At 41.2% G+C, this 18,022-nt stretch overlaps 4 protein-coding genes across 4 annotated transcripts; 1 reads left to right on the forward strand and 3 right to left on the reverse strand.

Annotated features, from left to right (window-relative positions):
• Nucleotides 1–7,237: 7,237 nt before the first annotated feature.
• Nucleotides 7,238–8,205, reverse strand: LOC101752483 (putative germin-like protein 12-4). Its single transcript, XM_004972628.2, has 2 exons — nucleotides 8,016–8,205; nucleotides 7,238–7,920 (listed from the first exon to the last, which is right to left on the reverse strand). The coding sequence occupies exons 1-2, from the start codon at nucleotides 8,131–8,133 to the stop codon at nucleotides 7,358–7,360; spliced, it is 681 nt and encodes a 226-aa protein (XP_004972685.1). The 5' UTR covers nucleotides 8,134–8,205; the 3' UTR covers nucleotides 7,238–7,357.
• Nucleotides 8,206–11,039: 2,834 nt separating this feature from the next.
• LOC101752894 (putative germin-like protein 12-4) lies at nucleotides 11,040–12,149 on the reverse strand. The gene is made up of 2 exons (XM_004972629.2): nucleotides 11,983–12,149; nucleotides 11,040–11,798 (listed from the first exon to the last, which is right to left on the reverse strand). The coding sequence occupies exons 1-2, from the start codon at nucleotides 12,098–12,100 to the stop codon at nucleotides 11,236–11,238; spliced, it is 681 nt and encodes a 226-aa protein (XP_004972686.1). The 5' UTR covers nucleotides 12,101–12,149; the 3' UTR covers nucleotides 11,040–11,235.
• A 581-nt stretch (nucleotides 12,150–12,730) lies between these two features.
• LOC101753303 (germin-like protein 12-2) lies at nucleotides 12,731–13,623 on the forward strand. Its single transcript, XM_004972630.2, has 2 exons — nucleotides 12,731–12,895; nucleotides 13,050–13,623. The coding sequence occupies exons 1-2, from the start codon at nucleotides 12,775–12,777 to the stop codon at nucleotides 13,610–13,612; spliced, it is 684 nt and encodes a 227-aa protein (XP_004972687.1). The 5' UTR covers nucleotides 12,731–12,774; the 3' UTR covers nucleotides 13,613–13,623.
• A 2,965-nt stretch (nucleotides 13,624–16,588) lies between these two features.
• On the reverse strand, nucleotides 16,589–17,609 carry LOC101753713 (putative germin-like protein 12-4). The gene is made up of 2 exons (XM_004972631.2): nucleotides 17,411–17,609; nucleotides 16,589–17,315 (listed from the first exon to the last, which is right to left on the reverse strand). The coding sequence occupies exons 1-2, from the start codon at nucleotides 17,526–17,528 to the stop codon at nucleotides 16,753–16,755; spliced, it is 681 nt and encodes a 226-aa protein (XP_004972688.1). The 5' UTR covers nucleotides 17,529–17,609; the 3' UTR covers nucleotides 16,589–16,752.
• Between the last annotated feature and the right edge of the window lie 413 nt (nucleotides 17,610–18,022).

Consider the following 18,022-nt stretch of genomic DNA (forward strand, 5'->3'; position numbering starts at 1 on the left):
AAGGATGTATGTTTCATCAATTCCATTATTTGGTTCACTGGAGGCATAAAAAGTACCGTTTCCCTCCCTTATAAGTTTATGATTTGGTATAGAAAAACTCCAGATTAGTGGAAGGTACATGGGTTTTGTTGATCCCAAAGATGCACTTAACTAAATTACCATTGACAATCTTGAATTATCCTTCAAGGGAAGTTACTTATTAGTCTATGTGCTCCCTTTAAATTAAAATAAATAGTAGAGATTCTCTACTTCATCCTCATTTCTAGATTCTGCTCAGCTACTACACATGGACATGATACCCCCTAAGACACATGTCACCATACATCATGTGGCAAATCTTTCAGCACTATTGAATTGAAAATCTTTAGAATTCCTTCACCAAAAGAGGCAGATAACAACTCATGAAATTAATTACATCCACAATGTACCTGATTGTTGCTTCATGTCATGTGCACCCGGAACATCAAGCAGCAGCAAATCTTTTTGCCCTGTAATGTTATTAATTATTGGATCAATGTAAGTATATCTATTTACATTTCATGACTTCTTTAGTAGGAAAGAAGACTATATTCTTCATTCGAAGAAAAAGACAGTAGATAGACAAAACAGGGAACTGATCAAGTATAACCTGAGCATCCTATGGTGACTGCATCCCTGCTGGTTGCAGCCCTATGGTCCTTTCTTTGACCTAAAAATGAGAAAAATAATAATGAACAACAATCTTTTGTAAGCCAGGGAAGCTATTTTGTTGATTTAAAGAAAGAGCGAGTAGAATATATGAAACGGTGAACCATATGACCTTCTGTGGGTTCATCTCTGGGAGCAGCTTTTCGATTCTTTCTTTGATCTTGCAAGAGAGAAGAAAATTGTAAATCACAAAATGCAGTACAAATAAGAGTTTTACTTTTCAATTTCCCTATATAGCTTCTTCCCTAAAACAGAGGCTCACATAGATGCATCATATCGGATATATACTAACCAGCTGTAGCAGTACTTTTGGATGTTGTTCCCCCCTTTTCCTCCGCAGCACGTGACTTGTTTTTCTTGGGTTGGGGTGGAAACACTGCTGGTAATGCTAGAATAACATTGTCGTAGTCAACCTTGTTCCTTTGCCGCTTTGTTTCACTGTGTGATGCCATCTGAACAAAAAAACTGTATTAGTCAGTATATATAATATAATATAGCCAGTGCCCATTGGACTCTAGAACTGTGATATTGCATGCCATGATTTCAATCAATTAGAATATACAAACATTAGTACTACATACTCGGCTTGTTATATGTTATAGATAAGCCAAATGTGTCCATCTCTTCTTTTCCAATAGGTTATTAATTCATCAAAATAAAACCAAGAAAAAACAAACAAGAAAGGGTCAAGAAACTGGGCCCTGGGTGTTGTTTGGAGGACATGTGAACTGGACCAAGGGCACATGTAATGGAGACACAATAGGCCATGCAGATCCAAGTACCATTAATCGAACTTATCATTTAGGCAGACAATGCGCGGGTCTCTCTTGGTTGTCAAGGAAGAGGGCTGGGTACGAGTCAAGAGATCAACCATGCATGTTGATGACGATGAACATAATGTTATCAGAACCGTAGCCGGCCACATAGACAGCCATTGAAGTTAGGCAATTAACCAGAGCATACCATACACCATGTTAGAGTATGTACATACAACTTTGGCGTAATGTGTGCTCCACCACTTCGTCAGTTTCATTTTGACTGCCAAGGTAATTCCTGTTTAGGGTAGTGCGTGCTCCACTTTGTTTGTAGTTGGAAGACTTGAAGGTGAAGAAAAAAAGATCGTAGGTCCTGATGGCCATCGCAAGTGACAATGTGCAGAGAGAGAATATTTTGAAGCACAACGCACAACGAAGTGACAGTCATGCATTGGATGCATAAATATAGAGAGATACGGCCATTTACACAAGGCATTGTAACACACCGATATACCATGAAGAGGATAAGCCTAATGTTTATCGTGGATAAATGCTTTCATCAATCAAATAATAAAAATGGCAGTTCTTACCGTACGTAGCTTTCTCAGAAAAAAAATGGCTCCTCGCAACCAAAGAAAGATAAAAAATTTGGACGGTTGAGTGGAGTGCCTAACTCCACATAAGTGCTCAAGGCATGCTTGAAGAGCCGAACACTAACAAAGTTATCCAACAGATTTTTAGGCCTGTCCAGCAAAATAACTTTTGGACGCTGGAATGGAGCAGCTGGCTGCACATGAACACTCCTTCCACGCTCCGACCAGAGGCACACACGAAACATGCAGTACATGTAATAAACGAACGCAAGTGTCTGGCCCAGATCGATCGATGCGGTTTACCAAGTTCCCTTCCCACTTCCCATTCACCCATTTTGACCGAACTGAGAGACTTCCAAACTATAGAAGGATCTCGCAAACCGCACCAACCCTACGAACCACACTGCGACGCAACCAAGATAGGTGGCTGCAAGTTTTTTTAAAAGCACAATGCACAACACGAAGTGTGACATGCATGCAAGGATAGAGAGATACAGCCATTTGCACAAGGAACTGTAACTCCGATATACCATGAAGAGAAGAAGACCAGCTCTTACCACGGATAAACACTTCCATTAATCAACTAATAAAAATAACTTTTCAGAAAAAATATTTCGACTTCTCGCAGAAAAAAAGGGATAAAACATTTTGACTGTTGATCATGAGTGGAGTGGAGTGCCTAACTCCACGTAAAGTGCTCAAGGCATGCTTGAAGAGTCGAACCAAGTTTCCAACAGATTTTTAGGCCTGTCCAACAACTTTTGGACGCTGGAGTGGAGGGCCTGGCTGCACATGCATGAACGATCCGTCCAGACGCACACACGAAACATACATGTAAACGATCGAAGGCAAGTGCCTGAACAAGATCGACATGCAAGTGCCTTTGCCACTTCCCAGTCAGGCGCCTCCAAACTGACTCCCAAACTAGAGCAACACCGCCGAGAACTTGCAAACCCTATATCGCAAACGCTACGAACCAGTACGGCGCTACCAAGCTAAGACAGGCGCTCCTGGGCGGCTGCAAATCGACGAGACGGTGCCCTACGAACCACTGAAATCTAGCAAGCCCTGCATCTCTTTTACCTGCGCCGCCGGTGATGGCCTGGGTGTCTAGATGCAACTTGACGCGCGCGGTGACGTCGGGGGCTTGCGCTCGTCGGCGGCGGGCCCGACGGCGAAGCGATTCCTCGCGACCAGTCAGCGGCCAAGGACGACGAGCGCGGCCGGCCGGCTTGGGACTGCAGGGCGCGGTGGTTGGGGATTTCAGGTTGAAATTCCTCTCCGCTCCCTCTTTATCTTCCCCCTGGACTCATTTCCATCTCCTCCAGATTCCCAGAATGGCAGTCGAGGGAGATTCGAGCTGGAGTAATGAATTCAAATGATGGGTTTTGGAATCAAAATCGGTGAAACAAACAGCCTGCAGCTTCATGGAACCAGCAGTTTTTTGCTGGTACTCCGTTGTATATATGGGAATTTGTTTATTGCTCGCTCTGTGCTGGCAACCTGGGTTACTGGATACAGTACGTGTGGCGGTAGAGCAAGAATCACCCTGGATTATTTTTTTTTCGCTGTCAGTAGATGATCTTGCATGAGTTGTAATTAAGCAATCATTTATTGTAGAATTGTGTTTGCAAATCTATCAGATCTCGAGTCCTCCTATCTCATGCATATGTTGATTTGATATTTTGAAGTCTTCCAGTTTTACTGTATCTTCCTTAATTTTCCTTTTTGATCAGAGAACATCTGCAATATTAATGAACATAATATACGGTCTTAATTGGAGGCTATATGTAGTATATATTTCTGCTTTTTCTGAGGTATGTTCATTTTCTCTACCCTTAAGGCCAGCTGAATTGAAATGGCCCTATTGGTAAAATAGTACACTCTTGGTGGTCCAGCATACAGCCATGTAGAAATTCTGTTGCTGTATGACACCTAGAGAAATTAATGGTATAGTATGTATAGAACTCTTAAATTTCCCATTATACTATTTGAAGCTTGTCTAATTTGATTGGTTACAATATTACCTTTTTGTTCATGTAGAATAATATAATGGATTGTTCAAACATTTGGTTTGTTTGAAACACCTGGAAATATATTGGAAAAATAAGGTGCAATAATATAATGTTTATATCCTATTTCAAGCGCATATGAGCAGCTCTAATAAATCTGGAGAGAAAATAAATATAATTTAATTGCAGATACATTTGTGTATATGCCACTGGGAGTTCGACGTGTTTTTCACATGCCATTCCAAACTTTTTATTTGTGCGTATGCCACTTCAATTTTATGTGTATATGTCAACGGCCAGTACGTAGCATATGCACCTAAGGATACTGGGAGGGCTGTGGCCAACACAGAAATGTCAAAATTAAATGAAACAATAATCCAAGGACAATTTGAAAAAAGCAACAGCATTTCTGTAGAATACTCCAGAATGCCTTCAGTGTTTGCTAAGTTCTGTTGCTCCATGATGCCTAGAAAAATATTATATATTGAACTCTTAGTTTCCGAATTCAGTCTTTGAAGAGTCTCCAATTGAATGGGTTGCAGTATTACCTGTATGCTCCTCTGCATTCTTAGTGCTAGAATAGCATTATCATAGTCAACATTGCTCTTCTGCCGCTTTACACTGTATGTATGTCAATGGCCAGTCCCATGCACGTAAAGGATACTGGGAGGGCTGTGGCCTACACAAAACTTCAAGTCTCCTACATAAAACTAGCAAGTTTCGGAACAAATAAAGTTACAATCTTTTTGTGGCATACACACAAATTCCCGTAAATTGTATTTCAGTTTATTTTGTGCAAAAAAATGAACTTTGGGGTTCATACTATGGAAACAGATGAACAAAAATAATTTGCACTAGCATTGGCTATGCATCCACTCAGAGTCAAGGTCCATGTGTGTCGATTCTTCATGGGAAAGTTAAATATATTATTGCTTTTGTTTCCCAACCAAAATCTGACGACAGATTATGCTTCATTTAACCAGTCCACTGACAAATTACAAATAAGCCGGCCTCCAGTCCGTTGCATATATGGGGTGACCCTGTTTTTTTTTCTTTTTGCGCAAGGGGGCGACCCTGTTATTGGATACAGTGGTGGCCATAAAACCAAGAATCTCCCTGGATTTCTTTCGTGTCAGTCAATTATTTTTCTTATGAGTTGTAGCAATCATTTATTATATATTTACTAAATACATATCAGATCTCGAATTTTCATAGTGAAATTCAGATGCTTCAAGAAAAAATTCAGCAATGAAATCCTACAAATTATTTAATGTACTGATTTTTTTTTACATCAGATAAAATCATTGCCCAAGCAGCATCAAGAGAAAGCAAAAATTGAAAATTTGCATCTGTGTACCACAAACAATGCAGGAAATTGCACCCTGCACTGGCATAGCCACACAAGCTAAGGCTTGACAAATTAGATGGTCTTCTTGCTTCAAGCTGTAGAATATATTTTGTTAGTTCATGGTGCACTGCATAAGTTAATATTATAACTTTTAAACAATGGAAGTACAACTCTCCACCTCTCCACTAGTTCTATTATGCTCTCATGTTTCCTGAAGAACCATACACTTCCTGTACCCAGACAAGTGGGCGGGCACAGTGGCATCTGTGCTGGCGGGCCACATAAGCACACCGCCAGCACAGATTGGGCGATCTGTGCTGGCGGGTGCTTGTGTCGCCCGCCAGCACAGTGCCCACTGTGCTGGCGGGCGCTCCCCTGCCGGCCCGACGATTCTCTGTGTTGGTGGGTGCCAATCGCACCCACCAGCACGCTAATTTCTCTATGTCAGCACAAATCGTTTCTGGCGTAGTGCTAGACAAGTAGAGATGACCTTAAAATTTTTCATCATCACAGTACTATAGAGGTGGGCCTGCTCAAATTAGGAGCTGATTGGTTGCCTGGTTTCAGCCGAACCAGGCTCCCCGCATGCAACTAACGCATGATTGGATGGACGCAGCACAGACTGGGCTTATCCCGCATGGTGCAAGATTCCCTTCTCAGCTAGGCTCCAAGGATACGGAGGAAATGGTTGTTTCTGTCGAGCTAGGCTGACGGGGCGTGCAAACTGTACCAGGTAAAAAGAAACCTTGTTAATTATTAGGTTAATTGTAAGACATGCAATTTGGATAGGTTCATGCATGCGTTGCCACTTTCTTAACAGATAACCGTCTGCACACAAATCACTAACTGATCTGATTATTCTAAACTTATATATTGGTACCGTGGACACAGCATTGCACATGTATGACTAATTAGTTTGATCAGTTATACCTAGCAGGTGAAAAATTATTTTTCCATTATATTCACTTATCAAAAATAAATTTTATATGCACTATAAACTTATATATCAATGAATTAGATATTACACCTATCGACTGCAAGGGGGCACCAAAAAAATCCACAGCCATTGGTAAAATAAAATTTCTGCAAAGGATACTCCACTTTCGCACAAAAAATATTTTTTCTTTGGACGAGATGGCCAGTCACCACAATTAATAGTTTGACAAATGCGGCTTGACAATTAAGTTTATATTATAAAATCACTTTTCATGAAGAATCTTCTAGTTTCAAAGTTACCCGCATGTTTAACAATAAATAATCATTACTAAATAGTTTGACTTAGGAAAGGGTAGCCCCATATGTTCTAAATATTTTTTTAGAATGTCCTAAATAATTAAGCTGTACCATATATGTTCAAAAAACAATTCTAGTGTGTTGTAGTTATCATATTTTATTTTTTTCAACACATTCATACTAGCCTTTCATGAAAGTGATGTCATGGCAAGAGATGTTGACTATCAGGAAACATCACAAATAATGAACTTGATGGCAAAATGAAAGAGATACATAGGGTTCCACTAATTGAAGCTGGCAACATAAATCACCTGCATAAAGCTTGTGACACAAGTCAGAGTGCATATATCGTCATGCAAACCATCCAATGTCGAACATTTCTGGATCATGATCCGATTGTCTTTACGGAATATGTGTTTCACAGGAGTTTTGAAATTCTTTGATCCAAGAGAAGACCAGCATGGGTCCCATGCTTTTGCACAAACTTACTCAACGTTTCTGCATCATGATCTGATTGTCTTTATGGAATATGAGAGCTGAAAACCATATATTGCATCTCAATTAATTAACAACTGCATTTCATATATGATTTGCAGTTTACAAATGATGTCATATAATGTTTTACACAATCTATAAGGGAGTAATTTGCTACATCATATAGAGAAATAAAATTAATCAATGTTGTTTCTTATTACACAGCTAAGCAACCATGATGAAAGCATTCTTGACTTAGTTGTGGTTGTCCTCCCAAAACTGAGCTTGGAGCCAATCCACAACCTTCTTGTCCACCTGAAACGCCTTGGCAAGAACATCATCCGCAATCGGTGGTTTCGATCCAAACACTGCATTAGAAATGGTAATAGCCCCAGGGTTCTGGCTGCTTAGTGCCGCGATGGCAACTGCTGGCTTGTCATAACTTGGATTGAACTGAAAGTGGATCAGGCCTTGCGGGAACACAAAAACATCTCCCTTGTTGAGCATCTTACTGAAAAACTTGTTGTCCGGGTTAGACGTGACAAAACCAACGTAGAGTGAACCTTCAAGAACTGTTAGGATCTCCGTGGCACGGGGGTGAGTGTGTGGAGGGTTCTGTCCTTGAGGAGCATAGTCAATCCTTGCCATGGAGATGCCGAGGGTGTTGAGACCTGGGAGCTTCATCGCATTGATCAACGTGACGTTGGACTTGACCTTGCTCTTCGTCGTGTCCCCAGGCTTGTCAAGGTTGGCTGCTAGGAAGAAGTCATCGACCTTAACATCCTTCACATCCTTGCAGGGTAACCCGTTGACACGTACTGCATCAGCATACAAGCATGTGTTAGGAAGCTATTCTCAGGTTTTGCTGTAAAACATCAGAATGTGATCATGTTTTCTTAGATGAAGTACATACCAGGCGAGTATTTGTCTGCGACGCAGAAGTCCTGGAGAGGACCGGGATCCGAAGCCATGGCCCCATAAGCGATCAAGGCAAGAAGAACAAAGTGAAGAAGCAAGTTGGAGGAGGCCATGTCTAGCAACCTCGGAGTTTGCTTTCTTCTTGCAAGCTAGGGAGCTCCTGGTTGTGTCTCGGAATTTGTGTGTATAGCAATAGCTAGCTGATGCTTTCTCCTTGGGGGTGGTTCATCCTTATATATAGCTGCTGAGAGTCTGAAGAGGTCAATCAGCAGGGCCGGCGCACTATATTGAAATGGTCGATCAGGTGTAGTGCAACCCACGCAAGCAACTATTTGAATTTGTCAACACGGTCTTGTGTAGGTCATCTACGCCCAGGACGCCTGATGAAGTAACCTAGTAGTAATAAACTGGAGATCATGTAGATATAATGTGTTTCTAGCTATCGTCATGCATGACAATACAAAACGATAGTGCTGATTGGTTCTGTGATCCAGGTAAAAAGAAACCTTGTTAATTATTAGGTTAATTGTAAGACATGGCCATTTAATTTGGATAGGTTCATGCATGCGTTGACACTTTCATAACAGATAACCGTCTGCACGCAAATTACTAATAACTGATCTGATTATTCTAAATTAGCTCTTGTTTACTTCACCCCCAACTTCCAACTTTGGCACTATGCAAAAAGAAGATTCCCCATCACATCAAACTTGCGGTACATGCATGGAGTACTAAATGTAGACGAAATCAAAAACTAATTGCACAGTTTTGTTGTGCTTTGCGAGACGAATCTTTTGAGCCTAATTAGTCAATATTTAGACAATAATTCACAAATACAAACGAAACGCTACAGTGTCGCATTTATGACAAAATGTCAATTTTGGGGCTCCCAAGTTGGCAAGTAAACAAGGCGTTATTAGTTCGTAACAAATATTTATTGGTACCGTGGACACAGCATTGCACATGTATGACTAATTAGTTTGATCAGTTATACCTAGCACGTGAGAATTTATTTCTCCATTATATTCAGTTATCAAAAATAAATTTTATATGCACTATAAATTTATATACCAGTGAAGTAGATATTACACCTATCGACTGCAAGGGGGCACCAAAAAAAATTCACAGCCATTGGTAAAATAAAATTTCTGCAAGGGATAGTCTGCTGTCGCATAAAAAATATTTTTTCTTTGGACCAGATTGTCACTGAACGTCAGGATGTGATTAAAAAGAATAATTAAGCAATGATTTTCTCATAATTTTAGAAATTTATTATAGGAAAACAATTGGTCGTTTGTTTTAAATTAAACAAGGTTGTTCTGTGTGTCTGTTGCATTCATGCCGATGCATCTTGGTGTTTCTTAAGTGCAAAATATTTTAAAATGCTTTTAGATGATGACCATGTTCTTCTGAGTATTTCCCAACTTTTTCTAGAATTTGCACTCATTTTCCTATAGCTAAATCTATTTATTAGAAGGCTCTACAATCTTTTTCATGAGCTCCAAGTACTTTATTTGGATTCCTCATGTCCCAGTCTATCTATGGGATTTTTCCAAGAATTTTTGAGATTTTCAAAAGTATTTTTCATGGTTTAATCGAATTACCTAGATTTTTTCTGGATTTTTCTTTCACGAGAAATTATTTCTGAAAAAAAAGAAAAATCTAATCGATTCGGTCAAGCCTTTGGGGCCTAACCCTCTCCAGTCAACCCGCACCGACCCGGCACAGTTAACGGCCTAGCCTGGCCCACTAGACCCACCGGCCACCGGCAGCTCAAGGCCGAGCGTAGCTGCTCCTAGGCACCACCGAACCTCGCCGTGCGCGCCAAGGCAGCCACGGACCCACACGCCTATAAAAGGGCGAGCCCGTGCGCCTGCGACCCCCCCCCTGCTACAACCGCTTCCGCCTGCCGCTCACCCGGATCTCCATCGCCGCGCGTACCTGAGCCGCCCGCGAAGTAGAGTGCCCCCGGGCCCTCTATGGCCAGTCACCTCAATTAATAGTTTGATAAATGCGACTCGACAATTAAGTTTATATTATAAAATCACTTTTCATGATGAATCTTCTAGTTTCAAAGTTACTTGCATGTTTAACAATAAATAATCATTGCTAACTGCCCGGCCTGGCCCACTAGGCCCACCAACCACCGGCATCTCGAGGCCGAGCGTAGCTGCGGCTAGGCGCCGCCGAACCTCGGCGTGCGCGCCAAGGTAGGCACGGGGCACGGACCTGCGCGCCTATAAAAGGGCGAGCCCATGCGCCTGCGACCCCCCCCCCCTGCTGCAACAGCTTCCGTCTGCCGCTTGCCTAGAGCTCCGTGGCCGTGTGTTGCGTCCCTGAGCTGCCCGCGAAGCAGAGCGCCCCCGGGCCCTCTATGGCCAGTCACCACAATTAATAGTTTGATAAATGCGACTCGACAATTAAGTTTATATCATAAAATCACTTTTCATGATGAATCTTCTAGTTTCAAAGTTACTTGCATGTTTAACAATAAATAATCATTGCTAATTTAAATAGTATGACTTAGGAAAGGGTAGCCCCATATGTTCTAAAATTTTTTTTTTGCGAATGTTCTAAATAATTAAGCTGCACCATATATGTTCAAAAAAACAGTTCTAGTGTGTTTTCGTTATCATATTTTATTTTTTTCAACGCATTCATACTAGCTTTTCATGAAAGTGATGTCATGGCAAGAGATGTTGCCCATCAGGAAACATCTATCACAAATAATGAACTTGATGGCAAAATGAAAGAGATACATAGGGTTCCACTAATTGAAGCTGGCAACATAAATCACCTGCATAAAGCTTGTGACACAAGTCAGAGTGCATATATCGTCATGCAAACCATCCAATGTCGAACATTTCTGGATCATGATCCGATTGTCTTTACGGAATATGTGTGTCACAGGAGTTTTGAAATTCTTTGATCCAAGAGAAGACCGGCATGGGTCCCATGCTTTTGCACAAACTTACTCAACGTTTCTGCATCATGATGTGATTGTCTTTTTGGAATATGAGAGCTGAAAACCATATATTGCATCTCAATTAACTAACAACTGCATTTCATATATGATTTGCAGTTTACAAATGATGTCATACAATGTTTTACACAATCTATAAGGGAGTAATTTGCAACATCATATAGAGAAATAAAATTAATCAATGTTGTTTCTTATTACACAGCTAAGCAACCATGATGAAAGCATTCTTGACTTAGTTGTGGTTGTCCTCCCAAAACTGAGCTTGGAGCCAATCCACAACCTTCTTGTCCACCTGAAACGCCTTGGCAAGAACATCATCCGCAATCGGTGGTTTCGACCCAAACACTGCATTAGAAATGGTAATAGCCCCAGGGTTCTGGCTGCTTAGTGCCGCGATGGCAACCGCTGGCTTGTCATAACTTGGATTGAACTGAAAGTGGATCAGGCCTTGCGGGAACACAAAAACGTCTCCCTTGTTGAGCATCTTACTGAAAAACTTGTTGTCCGGGTTAGACGTGACAAAACCAACGTAGAGTGAACCTTCAAGAACTGTTAGGATCTCCGTGGCACGGGGGTGAGTGTGTGGAGGGTTCTGTCCTTGAGGAGCATAGTCAATCCTCGCCATGGAGATGCCGAGGGTGTTGAGACCTGGGAGCTTCATCGCATTGATCAACGTGACGTTGGACTTGACCTTGCTCTTCGTCGTGTCCCCAGGCTTGTCAAGGTTGGCTGCTAGGAAGAAGTCATCGACCTTAACATCCTTCACATCCTTGCAGGGCAACCCGTTGACACGTACTGCATCAATGAAGCAACATACATGTGTTATGGGAGGCTCATCATCAAACGTGTACTACGCCATGTGATTTTCATTACAAGGCGGTATAAACTTTCTCAATTTTCATTTCAGCTTCGTTATGAACCACGCAATCATGATGTGATACAGACGTGTTATGATTAAGATGAAGACTGAAGCACATACCATGCGTGTCTTTGTCGGCGACACAGAAGTCCTGGAGAGGACTGGGATCCGATGCTATGGCACCGGAAGCGGCCAAGGCGAGAAGAACGGTGAGAAGAAAGAAGTTGGAGGAGGCCATGCCTAGCAACCTAGACAGGAGTTTTCTCTCTTCTATGGAGCTGCCTGTTGTGTATATGTATCTATACTTAGCTGATGCTTTGTCCATGGAGGCGTTGCATGCATATATATAGCAGCTGAGACTCTGAAGAGGTCATTCAGCAGGTTGCCCAACAGAAATTGTCTCAGGTGTAGTGTATCCCGAGAAAGAACCTATTTGATTTGGTCAACACGTTCTTGATGAGTAAATCAATGCAATATCTACTCCCAAGACCCAGATGAGGTGACCGTGTAAAATTGTGATCGTGGTGTAAAATTTTAATAAACACAACAGTTATCCATCAGGAAATATGAGAGCAAAAGAATACTAACAAGTAACAGTGTTGCATAGTCCCATGCATGACCACGTCTGATTAGTTACCAAACACATACATAAAAAAGGATGAACTCGAGGAAACTTCGTCGAGTTTGACTGATGCAAATAAACAATTGCAGATGGTCAGAGCATGTACTCGACCTGATAACGACCGTTTCAATCTAGCAATGTTGCTCATCTTCTGGTTGACTTATTCCCAACCTCACCTACTCTTTCTGCTTCTATATATACACGTCCATCCTCCCCAGGGCCAAAGCATCAAACAGCTAGCAGAAACCCAAACACCACCAAGCCAAATAAGAACAACAGAAATACACCAAATGGCCTCCTCCACCACCTTTCTTGTTCTGACCGCTCTTCTTGCACTGCTCTCATGGCAAGCGATTGCTTCGGACCCAAGCCCTCTGCAGGATTTCTGCGTTGCTGACAAGGATTCTCATGGTATGTACCTTCACATATATCATCCGAACATTTGTTAATTATTTGTAATTGTACAAACTATATGTATAATTACATGTAATCAAACATATGTCGGACTTCAATTCTTATTAGCTTTTGGGCATAACTTCAACATGTGTTCCCCTCCATGATGCAGTGCGTGTCAATGGATTTGTGTGCAAAGACCCGAAGGACGTCAAGGCAGATGACTTCTTCCTAGCAGCCAACCTCGACAAGCCAAGGGACACGACAGTTAGCAAGGTTGGGTCCAATGTGACCTTGATCAATGTCATGCGGATCCCTGGCCTCAACACCCTTGGAATCTCCCTAGCACGCATTGACTATGCTCCACTAGGCGAAAACCCTCCTCACACACACCCTCGTGCTACTGAGATCCTAACAGTGTTGGAAGGCACACTCTATGTGGGATTCGTGACATCGAACCAAGATAACAAGCTGTTCACCAAAACGCTCAACAAGGGTGATGTGTTCGTATTCCCAGAAGGGCTCATCCACTTCCAATTCAACCCTTGCCCTGACAAGCCAGCAGTTGCAATTGCTGCACTTAGTAGCCAGAACCCTGGTGCTATTACCATTGCCAATGCTGTTTTCGGATCAAAGCCACCGATCTCAGATGACGTCCTAGCCAAGGCATTTCAAGTGGAGAAGAAGACTGTAGACTGGCTCCAAGCTCAGTTCTGGAGTGACAACCACAACTAAATTCACGATGTTGTATTCATACAAAATGTTCTTAATGTTTTTTATTTTCTCAATTTATTTCTTGGAAGTCTTGACGTTGTAATACATTTGTGACCAGAAGATCACATGCTACAAAATATAATTTACAGTTTAAATAAGACTGTTATAAAGAGATCACACAGAAACAATTGCTCTACTGAGACTTTTTTGCCATCCCAACTCATTTTTGTGTCTTTGTTAATTGAATTGTTTTGTGAGTCACAGGACTCTTGGCATGAGAGAGAGGAGAGTAGCCTAGGGAACGGATGCGAGACTTGCGAGTTAAGTGGATTGTATTTTTTTGGGTTCACGCTGCGTTTCACAGCTGGACAGTGTTAAATTCCCACCTCCAACCAGCGGTGAAAAGTATCATCAGTGCCGGTTTTTGTGATCCCTACCCCTATCTAGTTATAAACCGGCGATAAAAGGATATCACCGCCGGTTCGCATAAAACCGGCGGTGATAGCCTGTTAGAGATAGCTCGTTTTGTAGTAGTGCTACTTTATCCAAATGTATGTCAGGATCTAGTTTCATACATATATATATAGTGGCATCATTATTGAATAACAGTAACAGTATCACGTAAAGGAATAAGAGTGTATATTAGAGATTTATGCTTAATCGTGGAAACAAAGGCTCCAAACTTCACAGGCAAACGACTGGGGCTGCATACGCCTAGAACCCAAGATCATCTTCACAACAACTTCATAGCAGCTTCTTCTTCTGAGCAACGTTGGTTATACTCAGCAAGTGTGGAGAAAATATGAATGCAAGCCTTAAAAAAGGAAAGGCTGACTGGTTTGCTGCATTAAGCATTTTTAGTTGGTCATATTTTTATTAGCACCTGATTAAGGTATAAGTATATACCAACCCACATTTAACATAAACATAAGCTATAAGAATATGGCACAACCATAACCACAATTTAAGTCCACCTTCAAGTATATTAATCATGTGAGGGTCCATGCCGCTCTTGACCATGAGTATGGCTAATCGATCAGTTTTACATTCTGCAAAGATTGCACATCTTTACCCATAAGTCGCATAAAAGTTCAAAAGAACTTTGGACCCAACCATGTTGTGCTGATCAAGCACTCATCACACTACCGAGGTGTGACCGCATAGGAACGCTACGAGACCTTTACAAAGATTCGCTACCAAGTGGTAACCCGTTAAGGTTTCCGAATCAGTAGCAGAGCATAGCCCTCCCTAGTGGGTTTAGTATCTTAGCCAAGTCCACTTCCCAAGATGACTGGGCTATACCCCATCTGCCGCCACCCCTCTTGCCCTTTTCAGGTAAGATTACCCCAGACTTCAAGCTCGTGAAAATGATTTTATATTCTTCCAAAAATTGGATTTAGTTCTACGAAAAATGAGAATAAATTACAGAAAAAGCTGGATGGACATCATCTAAACGTATTTTTGAAACTTTTACCCTCAAAAAACCCAAGATGCATCGGCATGCATGCACACACACAGAATAACATTATTTAATTTCGAAAAATAAACAATTATTTTGTTTCCTATTCTAAATTTTCTGTAAAGAAAAATAAATGTTGGGAAAAATTTTAAAATTATGACAAAATCATGGTTTATTTATTCCTTTTAATCACATCATGAAATTCAAAATTTTCAGGGTGTGACAGCTCTCACTTCTCGAGGAGTCGGACAGTTTCAAGTTTGACTCCAAATAGATTTAGTATAAAAATATATTACATGATTAATCTATTGATATTTATTTTCTACCATAAATGTTAGTACTATTTTGTTTAAACTTGGTCAAATTTAAAATTAGTTGACTTCTTAGAAAGTGAGAGTTGTATTCTTTTTGGGACACAAAATAAACTTGGTCAAATTTAAAATTAGTTGACTTCTTAGAAAGTGAGAGTTGTATTTTTTTGGGACGGAAGGAATATTTCCTTTCTTTTTCTTGCACGTCATGAGATTACTTGGACGCAGCATAATTCTCAAGTCTCCAATGTTGCGTGTGGTCCTGATAATAAGACCCCATTTGTCAAGATCTTGAAGCAGGAGCAGTGCTAGCGGCCTGTGGAAATGTCGACATCGTTCAAAACGCAGCCGATCAAAGACAAAAAGTTGTCACGTCAGCCAAGAACCGGAACCAGTTTGTTGACAAGCTCGCAGGCCTGTGGACAATATAATAAGTTGAGGTACAAGTCAAGACAATCTGTGTTGAAGAAAAATATTGTTTACATTAATATCCAAACAAGACATAGAATGGTACAACAGCTTGCAGGCACACATTAACAAGAAGTCAGTAGTACCTAATACTCGCCAGTCACCACAATTAATATTTTGATAAATGCGACTAGACAATTAAGTTTATATTATAAAATCACTTTTCATGATGAATCTTCTAGTTTCAAAGTTACTAGCATGTTTAACAATAAATAATCATTACTAAATAGTTTGACTTAGGAAAGGGTAGCCCCATATGTTCTAAATATTTTCTTTTGAGAATGTTCTAAATAATTAAGCTGTACCATATATGTTCAAAAAAACAGTTCTAGTGTGTTGTCGTTATCGTATTTTATTTTTTTCAACGCATTCATACTAGCTTTTCATGAAAGTGATGTCATGGCAAGAGATGTTACCCATCAGGAAACATCTATCACAAATAATGAACTTGATGGCAAAATGAAAGAGATACATAGGGTTCCACTAATTGAAGCTGGCAACATAAATCACCTGCATAAAGCTTGTGACACAAGTCAGAGTGCATATATCGTCATGCAAACCATCCAATGTCGAACATTTCTGATCATGATCCGATTGTCTTTACGGAATATTCGTTTCACAGGAGTTTTGCAATTCTTTGATCCAAGAGAAGACCAGCATGGGTCCCATGCTTTTGCACAAACTTACTCAACGTTTCTGCATCATGATGTGATTGTCTTTACGTAATATGAGAGCTGAAAACCATTGCATCTCAATTAACTAACAACTGCATTTCATATATGATTTGCAGTTTACAAATGATGTCATACAATGTTTTACACAATCTATAAGGGAGTAATTTGCAACATCATATAGAGAAATAAAATTAATCAATGTTGTTTCTTATTACACAGCTAAGCAACCATGATGAAAGCATTCTTGACTTAGTTGTGGTTGTCCTCCCAAAACTGAGCTTGGAGCCAATCCACAACCTTCTTGTCCACCTGAAACGCCTTGGCAAGAACATCATCCGCAATCGGTGGTTTCGATCCAAACACTGCATTAGAAATGGTAATAGCCCCAGGGTTCTGGCTGCTTAGTGCCGCGATGGCAACCGCTGGCTTGTCATAACTTGGATTGAACTGAAAGTGGATCAGGCCTTGCGGGAACACAAAAACGTCTCCCTTGTTGAGCATCTTACTGAAAAACTTGTTGTCCGGGTTAGACGTGACAAAACCAACGTAGAGTGAACCTTCAAGAACTGTTAGGATCTCCGTGGCACGGGGGTGAGTGTGTGGAGGGTTCTGTCCTTGAGGAGCATAGTCAATCCTTGCCATGGAGATGCCGAGGGTGTTGAGACCTGGGAGCTTCATCGCATTGATCAACGTGACGTTGGACTTGACCTTGCTCTTCGTCGTGTCCCCAGGCTTGTCAAGGTTGGCTGCTAGGAAGAAGTCATCGACCTTAACATCCTTCACATCCTTGCAGGGTAACCCGTTGACACGTACTGCATCAGCATATAAGCATGTGTTAGGAAGCTATTCTCAGGTTTTGCTGTAAAACATCAGAATGTGATCATGTTTTCTTAGATGAAGTACATACCAGGCGAGTATTTGTCTGCGACGCAGAAGTCCTGGAGAGGACCGTGATCCGAAGCCATGGCCCCACAAGCGATCAAGGCAAGAAGAACAAAGTGAAGAAGCAAGTTGGAGGAGGCCATGTCTAGCAACCTCGGAGTTTGCTTTCTTCTTGCAAGCTAGGGAGCTCCTGGTTTTGTCTCGGAATTTGTGTGTATAGCAATAGCTAGCTGATGCTTTCTCCTTGGGGGTGGTTCATCCTTATATATAGCTGCTGAGAGTCTGAAGAGGTCAATCAGCAGGGCCGGCGCACTATATTGAAATGGTCTCAGGTATAGTGCAATCCACGCAAGCAACTATTTGAATTTGTCAACACGGTCTTGTGTAGGTCATCTACGCCCAGGACGCCTGATGAAGTAACCTAGTAGTAATAAACTGGAGATCATGTAGATATAATGTGTTTCTAGCTATCGTCATGGATGACAATACAAAACGATAGTGCTGATCGGTTCTGTGATCCAGGTAAAAAGAAACCTTGTGAATTATTAGGTTAATTGTAAGACATGGCCATTTAATTTGGATAGGTTCATGCATGCGCTGACACTTTCTTAACAGATAACCGTCTGCACGCAAATCA

Source organism: Setaria italica, chromosome VI, assembly GCF_000263155.2.
Source record: "Setaria italica strain Yugu1 chromosome VI, Setaria_italica_v2.0, whole genome shotgun sequence".
Classification (NCBI taxonomy): domain Eukaryota; kingdom Viridiplantae; phylum Streptophyta; class Magnoliopsida; order Poales; family Poaceae; genus Setaria; species Setaria italica.